Source organism: Canis lupus, chromosome 1 (genome assembly GCF_003254725.2).
Source record: "Canis lupus dingo isolate Sandy chromosome 1, ASM325472v2, whole genome shotgun sequence".
Classification (NCBI taxonomy): domain Eukaryota; kingdom Metazoa; phylum Chordata; class Mammalia; order Carnivora; family Canidae; genus Canis; species Canis lupus.
In genome coordinates, this window is record NC_064243.1 from 35,923,252 (window position 1) to 35,936,646 (window position 13,395).

At 34.6% G+C, this 13,395-nt stretch overlaps 1 protein-coding gene across 10 annotated transcripts in view; it reads left to right on the forward strand.

Moving 5' to 3' along the window:
* UTRN (utrophin) overlaps positions 1–13,395 on the forward strand; it is a 497,383-nt gene that overhangs the window by 207,960 nt on the left and 276,028 nt on the right. For all 10 annotated transcript variants that reach the window (XM_049113409.1, XM_025422487.3, XM_025422483.3 and 7 more), the window contains 4 exons: positions 318–479; positions 845–982; positions 5,650–5,841; positions 6,704–6,876. In XM_049113409.1, the coding sequence (XP_048969366.1) occupies positions 318–479; positions 845–982; positions 5,650–5,841; positions 6,704–6,876 (665 nt within the window). The remainder of the gene's footprint in view (positions 1–317; positions 480–844; positions 983–5,649; positions 5,842–6,703; positions 6,877–13,395) is intronic.

Genomic DNA, 13,395 nt, shown 5'->3' on the forward strand with positions numbered 1-13,395 from the left:
TCTTTCTGTGGCCAGGGCAGGGATGGTTTTTAGGCCTTGGTCCTATTTTGTGTTGTGCTCATATGGGATCTCAGAATCCTCCACACAGCACTCCAGGGAGCCACTGTTCTTTGCACACTAGCTCACATCTCTGGCTGGAGTTTGGAGAAAATGGATAGCTCTGAGAAGCCCAAATAGATAAACTCATTGCTCTGTGAATGAATGAAATTAAAGTTAATTCAAATAAATGCTAGCTCCTCTCTTGACACTCTATCCCTCTAATTAATGATGGTCTAGTTAAGAATGTATCTTTTCAACGAATATTTTAACTTCTGCAGTTGCTAATTGGCCAGGAACCATTATCGTACCAACGTCTGGTTACCACTGAAGCATTTGAAGCTGATGTACTTTTCTCTGATCTGGAAAAATTAGAAAGTGACATAGAAAATATGTTAAAAGTTGTGGAAAAACACTTGGAATTCAGTGGTGAAGATGAAAAGGTTAGTTCAAGGAGATTTTCAAAGTCACGGTGTTCTTACTTTTCTGTTAATTATATTTTTATATCAATGATGTTTAGCCAAAGAATCTGCCAAATCATGCCAAAGAATAGACCCAAATGTGATTTTCTGCCAAGTGTTGTCTAAATGTTCTTTAACTTCTGCTAAACTAACATTCTTTATAAGATATTTTAACTTCAAATTTGAAATATTTTTAAAAAACATGAATTTTTGTTACTTATTCAGATGAACAGATCTTGACTGATCTCACACTTTGTAGGTTAGTTCTCCTTCTTGGGAAATGATTAGTAAGTGATGCTGTGCATTTTTTTCTTTTGAGTAAATTGTTTTTCCTATTAAACATTCAGGTGGATGAGGAGAGAGCCCAAATTGAGGAAGTTCTACAAAGAGGAGAACAAATGTTACATCAACCTATGGAGGATAATAAAAAAGAAAAGATCCGTTTGCAGTTACTACTTTTGCGGACAAGATACAATAAAACTAAGGTATTATCTCCCAAGGGACTCTGTATTCTTTAAATAACTTATTTAGCTCTTGCCATTCCAATATTTGATGCTGGTTTCATGGATACCTTAAAAAACAGGTGGAATAGTATCCCTTTCTCCTTCCTGGTATGCATTACTAAATAACATTTGTATTTTTAGATGGGACAGGATTCAAAGAAAATAGAAACAAAGTCCTATTTTTGGGATCTCTTTTGGACTTCTGATAATGTATTAAATCTAAAAGGCATCTATCCTTTTAAAAGTGACTTCCTGGGCAGCCCCGGTGGCGCAGCGGTTTAGCGCTGCCTGCAGCGCGGGGTGTGATCCTGGAGACCCCGGATCAAGTCCCATGTCGGGCTCCCTGCATGGAGCCTGCTTCTCCCTCTGCCTGTGTCTCTCCCTCTCTCTCTCTTTCTCTCTCTCTCTGTGTCTCTATGAATAAATAAATAAAATCTTTAAAAAAAATAAAAGTGACTTTCTCCTTCAGTTCTGTATTTTATATATGGAGGTCTTAATCACCTCAAAAAATATTCGTTTACAAATAACTAAATTTATGAATTGATGAACTATGATTATATTCTAGAAAAAGATTCACTACTAACTTCCTTTTCAGTGGCCATCTTCCCAACTGCATTGCTAAGTGTGTTGGTGTTCTCTAAAAGTCTGTTCTTAGGTAATCCCTCTAAGAACCATTTTTATGTATTTATTTTTTTAAATGTTTATTTATTTATGATAGTCACAGAGAGAGAAAGAGAGAGAGGCAGAGACACAGGCAGAGGGAGAAGCAGGCTCCATGCACCGGGAGCCCGACGTGGGATTCGATCCCGGGTCTCCAGAACCATTTTTAGTTGAGGATGTTGAACCTAGTAGAAGATTCTACTCCTCTCAGCTTGCTGCCTGTGAGATGTCTCTGTTTGTATGTGCCTTATGCATGCAATATTGTAACATGTCCCAACCTAAACGTGTCCTCTCGCTTCCCACCCATATTTCCTAATGTATTCCCTTAGTATTCCTTATATTTCCTCAAAAACGATGTATTCTCAAAATAGAAACCTCAAAATCTTTTCAACTATTTCTTGTTCCTCACACCACATCAAGTAGGTATTAAAACCATCACTTCCGAAGGAAGTAAGATGCAGCTGAGCCTGAAATTAGACACAGCTCTACTTGCTTTACAACCCTGGGGAAATGACTGAATCTCTTTGTCCTCTCTCCTTTCCATAATTCAGACTCCTGTGATTTTTCTCCTGTTAGGCACTGCAGTGTGTCCCAAGCCGGGTTTTCTTATGTCCAGTTTTTCTTAACTCTAGCCCATCCTCCAAGTGGTCCTCAGAATTATTCCCCTCCAGAGTTATGGCTGGTCATGACATTCCTTTAACTAAGAAAGTGTTCAAGAAAATACTGCAAAATACAGAAGAAACTACAAGTGCAAAGTTCATCACTATAATGATACACTAAGGCTTCTTCTGTCTGGCTTCCAGCTACCTCTTTGACTCACTGGCACTCACCAGGAGTATAGCTATGCTGGCTTTCTGCATTTTCCCAAACACACAGGTGCCTTTGCATCTTTGAGATCTTGCTAATTTTATTCCTATTCCCTGGTGTGGGTTTTATCTCTTTATTTTACCTGATAAATGTGTTATCTTTTTAAGGCGTGGCTCCATTTTTATTTCTAACATTTTTGAGATGATATTATAGTTCTTTGCTTCATTGATACTTTGAAAAATATCTTGTTTTCCTAGAACTTTATTTTTGGGTTTCAAATCGTCAATCATTACTGGTCTAAAATAGAAATAATTTTTGGACTTTTAACAAATGAATAAATATGTTTCTTAAGAGTACTAATATACTTTACAACAAGTTCATTTCGTTTTGGATTCAGTAGTTTAGTTATTGTAACTAAAATGTTTTTAAAATATTTGAAATGTTTTTGTCCTTGTTTCATTAGGTAATATACTTCTTCGAATTTGCAATTTTTTAAATTTGCAGTTTTAAAACCGTGTCTTACGTATAAACATTAGAATCTCTTGGGGAATTAAAAAAATCTGACCCCCAAAGCAGTTAAACAAAATCTCTTAGGTTGGACCTATATGTGAACTCTCTTGAAACAAACACAATTCTAATGTTCAGTCAGAATTGAGAACCACATTTAAAGAACTCATTTTCTTACTTGAAATGTGTGTAAATGACCTTTTCCATTTGTTTATTGAGAGTATGTGTTACTATTTTTAAAATATGTGTGAGCCCTTTATAAAATAAAGATATTAGTCTCCTGTCATATTTGCTATAAAAGTATTTTCTTGTTGATTTTCATCTTCTAATTATTTTATCATTTTTTAAGGCTTTGTTTATTTGCGAGAGAGAGAGAGAGAAAGAGAGAGAGAGAGAGAGAGAGAGAGAAAGAGTTAGTTCATAAGCAAGGGGAGGGGTCTAGGGAGGGGAAGAAGCAGACTCCTCTCTGAGCAGGAAGCCCTTTGTGGGGCTCCATCCCAGGACCCTGGGATCATGACCTGAGCTGAAGGCAGACATTTAACCAAATGAGCCACCCAGGCGCTCCTACTTTTTTTCCTAATTATTTTATCTTTAACATGGAACCATTTAAAATTTTTGTTTAGCCCTGCATGAGTGTATTTGTCCTGTGTGAGTGTGTGTGTGTTTTCCCTCAGCCTGTTTAGGATCTGAAAAGTACTTATTTTCCACAGAGATAATGAATATTCAGTTCTGTTTAGTTCTGGTTTTTCTCTATGGTTTGATAAAAACAAAACTTATGACCTTTTTATAAAATGTTCATGTAAAATGAACTTTTTAATCTATTTATCTGGAATTTAGGTTGTATATTATATGAGTAACATCATTTAACACTGTCTAATGTTAGCATTAGCTTGCAGTATATTTGCATTTCTGTGTCCTGCAGAATTTTTTAAAGATAAAATTATCCAGAAGTAAAGTCTGGGTCAGATCTCGAGGACTTTTTTTTTTCTTCTCCTAAGACATTTTGATTGATTACTCTCTTGGGATAAAATCTATTTTGGGAATACAGAAAGCTCATGTTTAAATTTCAAACTGCCCTTGCTGCTTCTACAAGAGTGTGGAGACTCAGAAAATCCTAGGTTATCTTTATAGTCTGAATAGGAAAAGGTAGTCTTTAATGAATGTGATTTTTTTTTTTTTTTACTTGGAACTTCCTATTTACAATACCTGCAGACCTTCCCATTTTTTAATATTTGCTTAAAAAATATAATTTCCCTTCTTGGACTCATGGGTAAATATCTAGAAATGCTTTCTGAGTAAAATTTGAATGTGTGGCATCGGGATAATAAAACTAATATTAGAATCAAGTATAAATAATCCTGTGGATAAAATCAGGAAATCTTTGGCTTGCCTCTATCTTGCTAATCAAGACTATCCAATTGCTAAAAGTATTTTATCGCATTCTAGGAGACAAATAAATGCACACCTCTATATTCAACACCATGTTGTTGATTCACTGGTTTTAGTCTTGAATCTTGGTTTCATTTAGGAAGTATAAACATAACCATTTTTTAAGGTTTTTTTTTGAAAGATTTTATTAATTTATTCGTTTGAGAGAGAGAGAGAGAAAAAGAGAGAGGCAGAGACACAGGCAGAGGGACAAGCAGGCTCCATACAGGGAGCCCGATGTGGGACTCGATCCTGGGTGTCCAGGATCAGGCCCTGGGCTGAAGGCAGCGTTAAACCGCTGAGCCACCCGGGCTGCCCAAACATAACCATCTTTAAGATAGTACCTCATTGAACATGTATTTATGATCATTTTCACTGCCATATTTGAATATGCAAAGGAATACCATTTTTTTAGAGGTTCAATAGAGGAAAATAGTGAAAGCATCTGGGAAGCCACCTTAATTCATGAGAAGATGCACTTTGCTGTTTACAAGTAGTAGATGGCATTTAATGAACTGTAGCCATTTGGAGTAAAGGACTTGAATGCCTGCAAGGCTGGTAGCCCATCCCAGAGAGCATTGTTTTGTTGAGAAAGCTCTGATGGAGGATATATGAATAAATGTACCCAAATAGGTAGTCCACCCGCCTAAGGATCTGTCTGAATTGATTGTGTTATATAGGAGTCATGTTCTGTAATATTGTTCTCAAAGATTAAGGTCATATACTGAATTACCTGGATATTATTTTAATCAAAACCACTGTTGCATTTCTTATGTTATGAATACTTGTTTAACTTATTTATGTTTTCAACAGTGAGGCCCAGAAGTTTTTAATCTAATTGTGACATTTTACAAAATGGGTAAAATGATAATGATATTAAAATGTTTTATTTCATATAAGATTTTATGATTTGTGGCATATTCTCATTTCCCCAACAGGTCAGGAAAGGAGTTGTTGTATTTTCTTGTTTACTAAATAAGTTTAGTAAGCACATGTCTTAAAAACCTTTCAAACTTTAACTTCTTTATACTCTTTCACTGCAGGCTACAGAAGAAAATCAGAGTAGAGATTGTTAGAGTTTCTACAGCAAGACAGGGCAAAAATATAAATAAATAAAACTTAGTTTTTTTTATTTGTGTTCATGGTATTGAATTGCTCCACAAAATAGTACGGTGTTTTCTTCTATTTGCTACTATTTATTGTGAGGATATTATAAGAGATGTATCCTATTATTATTGTTTTTATAGACAGTCCCTAATCAACAGAGGAGAACAGGTCAGCTTGCTCCTGGAATTCGATTGTCACCTCTCCCCACAGATTATCTAGTTGAAATTAGCAAAGTTTTACTTTCCATGGATGATGCTGAATTATCACTTAATGCTCCAGAACTAAGCACTGTTGTCTATGAAGACTTCTCTTTTCAGGAAGACTCTCTGAAGGTAAATCTCCAGGCACCTCATCTGAGTAGCCACCATTAATGTAGGAATAAAGCAAATCTGTCCTTGTGCCTTTATAGATGGCCTATAATTTAAAATTTGTGCCAAGGAATTAATAATGTATATGAATAATAAAACTTTCCCAATTCACCAATAAAATATTACCAAATTTTTAATTTTTAAGAGCAGTTAATGGATTTTTAACTATGCAGTTAGTAATTCCTGGCAACATCAAAAACTTCTTTAATCAAACACGTGCATGAACCATATACCTTTCTTATAAACTTGATTGTCAGTTGATGTACAATATCAGCATTTATGTTGTAATCTATAACAAGTTAAGATTGGCCAGTTTTTAGGGTATGGAATAGCATGTTGCTTAAAGTTAATAGAGACTTGGGAAGTTTTTAGTTATTTATAAGACTCTTAAATATCATCAAGGCCTTTTCATATAATTTGATTACGCTTACATATACATTTCCAATAAATTACTATTAGATTTGATAGGTTTGATAGCTTATTTCTGTCATTTAAATTGGCATTGTTAGCTATTTGAAAATATAAATCATTCCAGCTTCAAACATTTCATTACCTTTACAGAATATTGAGGCTTTTGATATTGTACAAATACTGCTTTGAACAACTGTGAGGATTTTCTTTTCTGCCATTAGGATATTAGGTAGTATTTCTCACACTTTGACAAATATGGGGTATTATTTCATTAAAAAGCTTTCAGTTTTGATGAGCAACAATTATTATGTCTCATATTTTAAATAAATGTTATGCAAGATAAATTTTTGATCTGGGATTTCATTCTTCATGTCTCTTTGCTGAATTTTATTGATGTGTGATAATATATTTGTAGAATATCAAAGAACAACTGGACAAACTTGGGGAACAGATTGCAGTTATTCATGAAAAGCAACCAGATGTTATCCTCGAAGCTTCTGGACCTGAAGCCATTCAAATCCGGGACACACTTACTCAGTTGAATGCAAAATGGGACAGAATTAATAGAATGTACAATGATCGTAAAAGGTATGTGTAAATTAAATTAATACCTACTTTTCCTAAAAAGGTCTATGGGTTCATGGGCATGACAAAGGTCATATGTATGCTAAGATTAAGTGTAAGCTTAGTAACATAACATAATAACATAATAACATAAGCTAAGATTCACATCCTTGTCCTATGCCTTGTTTAATAAATTGTGATGAGTGTGGTTCCTTAAAGAAAGAGGAATTGCATCACACATAGATGATCATTTGCAACATAATATTTAGATAATTAAAGGAAACACCTTTAATTTTTAGTATCTAAATGGTGTTCATTTTCTTTAAAAAACTTAAAAAAGATTTTCATTAATACATCTCTGAAACACACTTGATGATTAATGCAAGTGAAGAACAGAAATAGCTATTGATAATTTGAATCTGTGTATAACCCAAAACTGTTTTTTAAAAATAATTTTGCTTAATGTTTTTTGAGTCTTCTTCTTCCTAGATTTTGACCAGGCCTATTAATAAGTAGAAATAAGGGCAGCCCGGGTGGCTCAGCAGTTTAGCGACACCTTCAGCCCAGGGAGTGATCCTGGAGACCCAAGATTGAGTCCCATGTTGGGCTCCGTGCATGGAACCTGCTTCTCCCTCTGCCTGTGTCTCTGCCTCTCTCTCTCTCTCTCTCTCTCTCTCTCTGTTTCTCATTTTAAATAGATAAAATCTTTTTAAAAAAAGCAAGTAGAAATAAAAACTGATAAGATTTTTGCCAGTAGCTGTGTATGTGGTGGAAAGGCAAGTGAGGTGTGAAATAGCCCAATATAAAGTACTGTGTGTAAGAGGAAAGTTAACCAGAAAAAGGTATTGGAAAACTTAAGAGACACACACACAAAAACTAAGCCTCATGTACTTTGTCTTTGTTTGTTTTAGCCCTCATATTTCAAGTGAGTATACAGTCCTTGAACGGATCACTGTTAATGGCCTTTGGGTGTATTCCTTTCTATGGATTTTTAAAATCATGTCTGTATGTTTAGAGAATTTTTTTACATACATCTTTATGCATAGTTTTGCTTCATTAGATTTGATTATTAGAAAATGAGTAATTTGTTAAAACATAGCAACTTTTTAAAAGGATTTTATTTGAAAAAGTGGGAAAAAGAAAGTGCACACGTATGCATGTGCGTGTACAAGTGGAGGGTGAGGGAGAAGCCGACTCCCTGCTGAACAGGGAGCCCCATGGAGGGCTTGATCCCAGGATCCTGGGGTCATGTCCTGAGCCAAAGGCCAATACTTAACTGACTAAGCTACCCAGGTGCCTCAAAGCATAACTTTTAAGGCTTTTAGTTTTTTAAATTTGTTTATTTTTTGAAAAGATTCTATTTGTTTATTCATGAGAGAGGGGTGGGGGGCAGAGACATAGGCAGAGGGAGAAGCAGGCTCCCTGCAGGGAGCCTAATGGGGGACTCTATCCTGGGACTCCAGGACCACACCCTGAGCCACCCAGGCATCCCAAGGCTTTTAAAGCATAACTTTTAACTTAATGAGGATTTGGATTGCATCATGAAATTAGTTGTCATATATCTGCCAACCATATTTGTCAAAGGGATCTTATGGAATCTGGTTAATATCAACGGTTTATTTTTGTTTTTGTTTTTTGGACAAACTTTTGATAATTGTGTTGTGATGGATTGCATCTCAGTTTTATTTTCCTATTTTCATTTTTTGGTTATCAGTGAGATTTCAATATTCTTATATATGTTTACTGACCCCAGTGTTATTTCTTCTGTCAATTGTTAGGTGATCCTCCTTGCTTGTTTTTCTATCATGATATTACTGTTTACTTACTAATATGCAAAAGTTAGGGATATTAACTATTCATATTTTTTTGTTTATTCATGGGCCCTTTAATTTTGTTAGTGGTGTTTTTTATATATGGAAGTTCTAATTTTATATAATCATATCTCATAAGTCTTCCTTTGTGATTTTGTTTTGTTTATATGCATATAAATTACCTTTTAATTATGAGATTAAGTATGTATATTTTAAGGACAATTTTATTTGACTTGAAGTTTATATTAAATAGCTAACCCATCTGAATTTTATTATGGTATGTATTTTGGGTTAAGCCTCCACATTGGTGGTTCTGTACACTGCCTCTTTAGTAACAAGAGTAGATAGAGTTCATGCATCCTACCTTTTAAACACTCCTCAGTTCATTTTTTTGGTATAATCTGGGTTAAGAAACACTAATCTGCTTTGTCTTATTTTTCTTATATGAACAACTAATTTTCTCATACTTTTTGTAGAATAATTTAGCTTTTCCTTATTTTTGGTGATAATTTCTTTATTATAAATTTTAAGTGTATTCTCATAGCTCATTTTTATTTAATTTTTCTAATTTACTTTATCACACTGTCATTTTTACTCTTATACCATAATACTTCCATTTTTAAAGCATTATAAAATATTTTCGAGTAGCATATCCAGAAAATTTTTTTATCCAGTATGTCTAGGAAATTATTTTGAGTATATCCAGAAAATGTACTTTCCCTAATTATTCTAACTTTAAATTCATATTATTTTTCTATATTTTTCTTCTGGTAAAATTTTTGTCATTTCAAACCAATTTGTGAAAACGTGATCAATTTGAAATATAGTTTTTTTTCTAATTTTTTGAATTCTTCTCTGTCTTCTCAGTAAAGATTTGAAGGTTTATCTATACCTCTCTCCCCAGGACTATTATTGGTAGTTTTGTGCTTTACTTTTTTTCTCTTTTTTCTTTTATAAATGAAGTATTTTTGACATATAGTGTTATATCAACTTGAGGTGTACAACCTGGTGATTTTATAATTCCATACATTATTCAGTGCTCATCACAACAAATATAGTCACTGTTTGGCCCCATACAACATTATTATTACAGTATTATTAAATATATACCCTATGCTGTACTTTTCATCTCCATGACTTACTTATTTTATAACTAGATGTTTATTCTTCTTAATTCCTTTCACCTATTTTGCCCATCCCTTCTCCTACTCCTCTTCTGTCCAGCAACACCAATTTGTTCTCTCTGTTTATGAGTCTGTTTTGTTTTGTTTTGTTTATTTGTTATGTTTTTTAGATTCCACATATAAGTGAAATCATCAGTGTTTGTCTTTTCTCTGCTTGACTTACTTCACTTCACATAATACTCTCTAGGTCCATCTATGTTGTTGCAGATAGCAAGATCTCATTCTTTTTTTGTGGCCAAATAGTGTTCTATTGTGTGTGTGTGTGAGTGTGTGTATAAAATCTCTATTCATCTATTGATGGTCATATAAGTTACTTCCATATCTTGGCTATTAAAATCATGCTGCAACAAATATAGGGTTGCGTATATCTTTTCAAATTAGTGTTTTCATTTCCTTTGGGTAAGTATCCAATAGTGGAATTCCTGGATCATGTAGTATTTCTGTTTTAAGTTTTGAGGAACCTCCATACTGTTTTCCATGGTAACTGCCCCAATTTACACTCCCTCCAACAGTGTATGAGGGTTCCCTTCATTCTACATTCTTTCCAACACTTGTTATTTCTTATCTTTTTGATACTAGGCATTCTGACTGGTGTAACATGATATCTCATGTGGTTTTGATTTACATTTCCCTAATGACTAGTGACGTTGAACAATTTTTTCATGTGTTTGTTGGCTGTCTGATGTCTTCTTTGCAAGAATGTCTATTCAGATCCTCTTCAATTTAATGGGATTACTTGTTGTTTTGGATTGAGTTGTAGAAGTTCTCTATAGATTTTGGATAACAACCCTTTATTGGATAAATCATTTACAGATATTTTCTCCCATTCAGTAGGTTGCTTTCTTTTCTTTTCTTTTCTTTTCTTTTCTTTTCTTTTCTTTTCTTTTCTTTTCTTTTTTTTCTTTTCTTTTCTTTTTTCTTTTCTTTTTTTTCTTCTTTTCTTTTTCCTTTCTTTCTTTCTTTCTTTCTTTCTTTCTTTCTTTCTTTCTTCTTTTTCTTTTTTTGATGATTTTCTTTGCTGTGCAAAAGCTTTTTATTTTGGTGTGGTTCCATTTTAGCTGTGTGTGTGTGTGTGTGTGTGTGTGTGTGTGTGTGTGTGTTGCCTGAGGAACATATCCATAAATATGGATATTTATGGCCAATGTCCAAGAGATTGCCTATGTTATTTTTATGGTTTCAGATTTCACATTTAAGTCTTGACTGTATATTTGCTTTTACCAGTGATTTTTTTTTTCATTATTCTCTTACTTTTCTAGTTGTGGCCTTTTATTTTTACTTTGAAGAATGGTGATGAACTCCTTTAACTTTTGTATGTCTGGGCAACTCTGTCTCTTCTTCAATTCTGAATGACTTTGCCAGGTTGAGTATTGATTATAGATTTCTTCCTCTCAGCACTTAAAATATATTATGCCGCTCGCTTCTGGCTTGCAAATTTTCTGTGGAAAAATCACCTCATAGCCTCATGGGATTTCCCTTTTATGTAATGGTTTGTTTTTCTTGTTGCTTTTAAGATTTCTTCTTTATCTTTAGTTTTGCCATTTTAATTATTATGTGTCTTGGTGTTCACTTCCTTGAGTTCATTTTGTTTGGGACTCTTTATGCTTCCTGGACCTGGATGTCTTTTCCTTCCCATTGTTAGGGATATTTTCAGCTATTATTTCTTCAAATAATTTTCTGCCCCCTCTGTCTTCTATTTTTGAGATCCCTATAATGCGAATGTTATTACATTTGATGATTTTTCAGAGTTCCCCTAATCTATTCCCAATTTTATTTTTATTATTTTTCTTTTTGCTGTTCATTTTGGTTGCTTTCCATTCTGCTGGCTTCCAGATTGCTGGTCCATTCTTCTGCATCCTCTAATCTGTTGATTCCCTCTGGTATATTTTTCATTTTAATTATGGTATTCATTAGTTTTCTGACTGATTATTTTTTATAATTTCTATCTTCTTGTTGAAGTTTTTACTGAGTTCAAATATTCTTCTGTCAAGTCTGGTGAGTATCTTTATGACCATTACTTTGCTATCTTTATAAGTCCTATTGCTTATCAGTTTTGTTTAGATTTTTTCCTGGGATTTTGTCTTGTTCTTTCATTTGGGACATATTCCTCTGTTTCCTCATTTTGTCTGCCTCTCTATGTTTGTTTCTGTGTATTCGGTAGGTCAGTTACATCTCCTAGTCTTGAAAGCATTGGATTTGTGTACTGCCCTGTAATGCAGTCCTACACTACTGCATGAGCCCTCCTGTTGTGGCTGAGCTATGGTTTTTTTGGCATGCTTGTGTGTCAGGCTAGCCTTTAGCCCAGCTGGCTACAGTGACCTACTTTGCCTGCTATGGGCCCACTGGGCAGGGTTTGTACCCATGAAGAGACCTGGGTGCAGCCTCCTTGGGTTTGTTAGTGGGGGGGCCAACACATAGCCTGGCTCTCTGCAATTAGCTGTGGCAACAGCTGCTGGTGCAGAGTAGGACAGGGCTTGTTCCTTATAGCCAGCTCAAAGGCCCAACTGCAGAAAGTGTGGGCACTTTGGTGTGTGTCTTCTCCTCAGGTCAGGAGTCACGTTAGAGGGATGCCTGCCCAGGTGAATTGGTTGACTGTGTGGGTCTGCATGGGAATGCCAGGATAGGGCATATGGTGCTAGCAAGGTGAATGGATGCAGAGTGTCAGAATTAGCTTCCAGCAGCATCTGGCTATCTATTTTGGGCAAGGGCAAGAAAAAATGGCATCTGCTAGCACTTTTGTCCCTGAGGAAAGTTCCTGCAGATCCCTGTCTTCTGGTAGTTTTGTGTTTCTCTTGTTTGTTGCTATAGAGTTGGTGTGTGATAGCTTTCTTCTACACTCTGGGTGTGTGTGCATGTGTGTGTGTGAGTATAAAACTTATTTTGTTGACTTTTGTATATATTGACACATCAGTTGTATATAATGATAACTTCTTTTTAAAAATCTTCCTATTCGTATATATGCATTTGGCTAATGTGGTAAAATGTCAAGAACATTGTGGACTAGTAATACTGATGGCAGAAATTCTGCCATTTTCTTGATTATAAAAATGTTACCTTTTAGAAAAGAGTTTATTCCATGGGAATTTTCAAAAATTTTAAGCACTAAACTATATTTTCTTATGCTCGAAAAGTCTCATCTACCATAACTTTTATTATCTTCTGTCCTTTGTTAACTTGATTACATTTGCTAGAGGGTTATCTCTTTTATTTTATTCCAGCACTTGGATGCCTTATGTTCTTATTTTTAATTTTCATTCTCTCCCAACTTTAGTACCCTATCCTAAATGTTTATTTTTCTTTATCCATGTTTATCCATCTTTCACAAATAGTGAGAACTTTTGTATATTCTGTTTTTTTTTCCATAAAACATCTAGGCAATGGAAAACATCCTGTACTTTCATGGTTTCAGTTATCAGTTATAATCACATGAGGGTGATCACCAAGTCCATTTGTCTATACGAGGTCCCTGTGCTATTTGACCTATAAAACTTTTCAAACTTCTTCAGGAGTAGAATTTAGTGATTCATCACTTATGTACAACACCCAGTGTT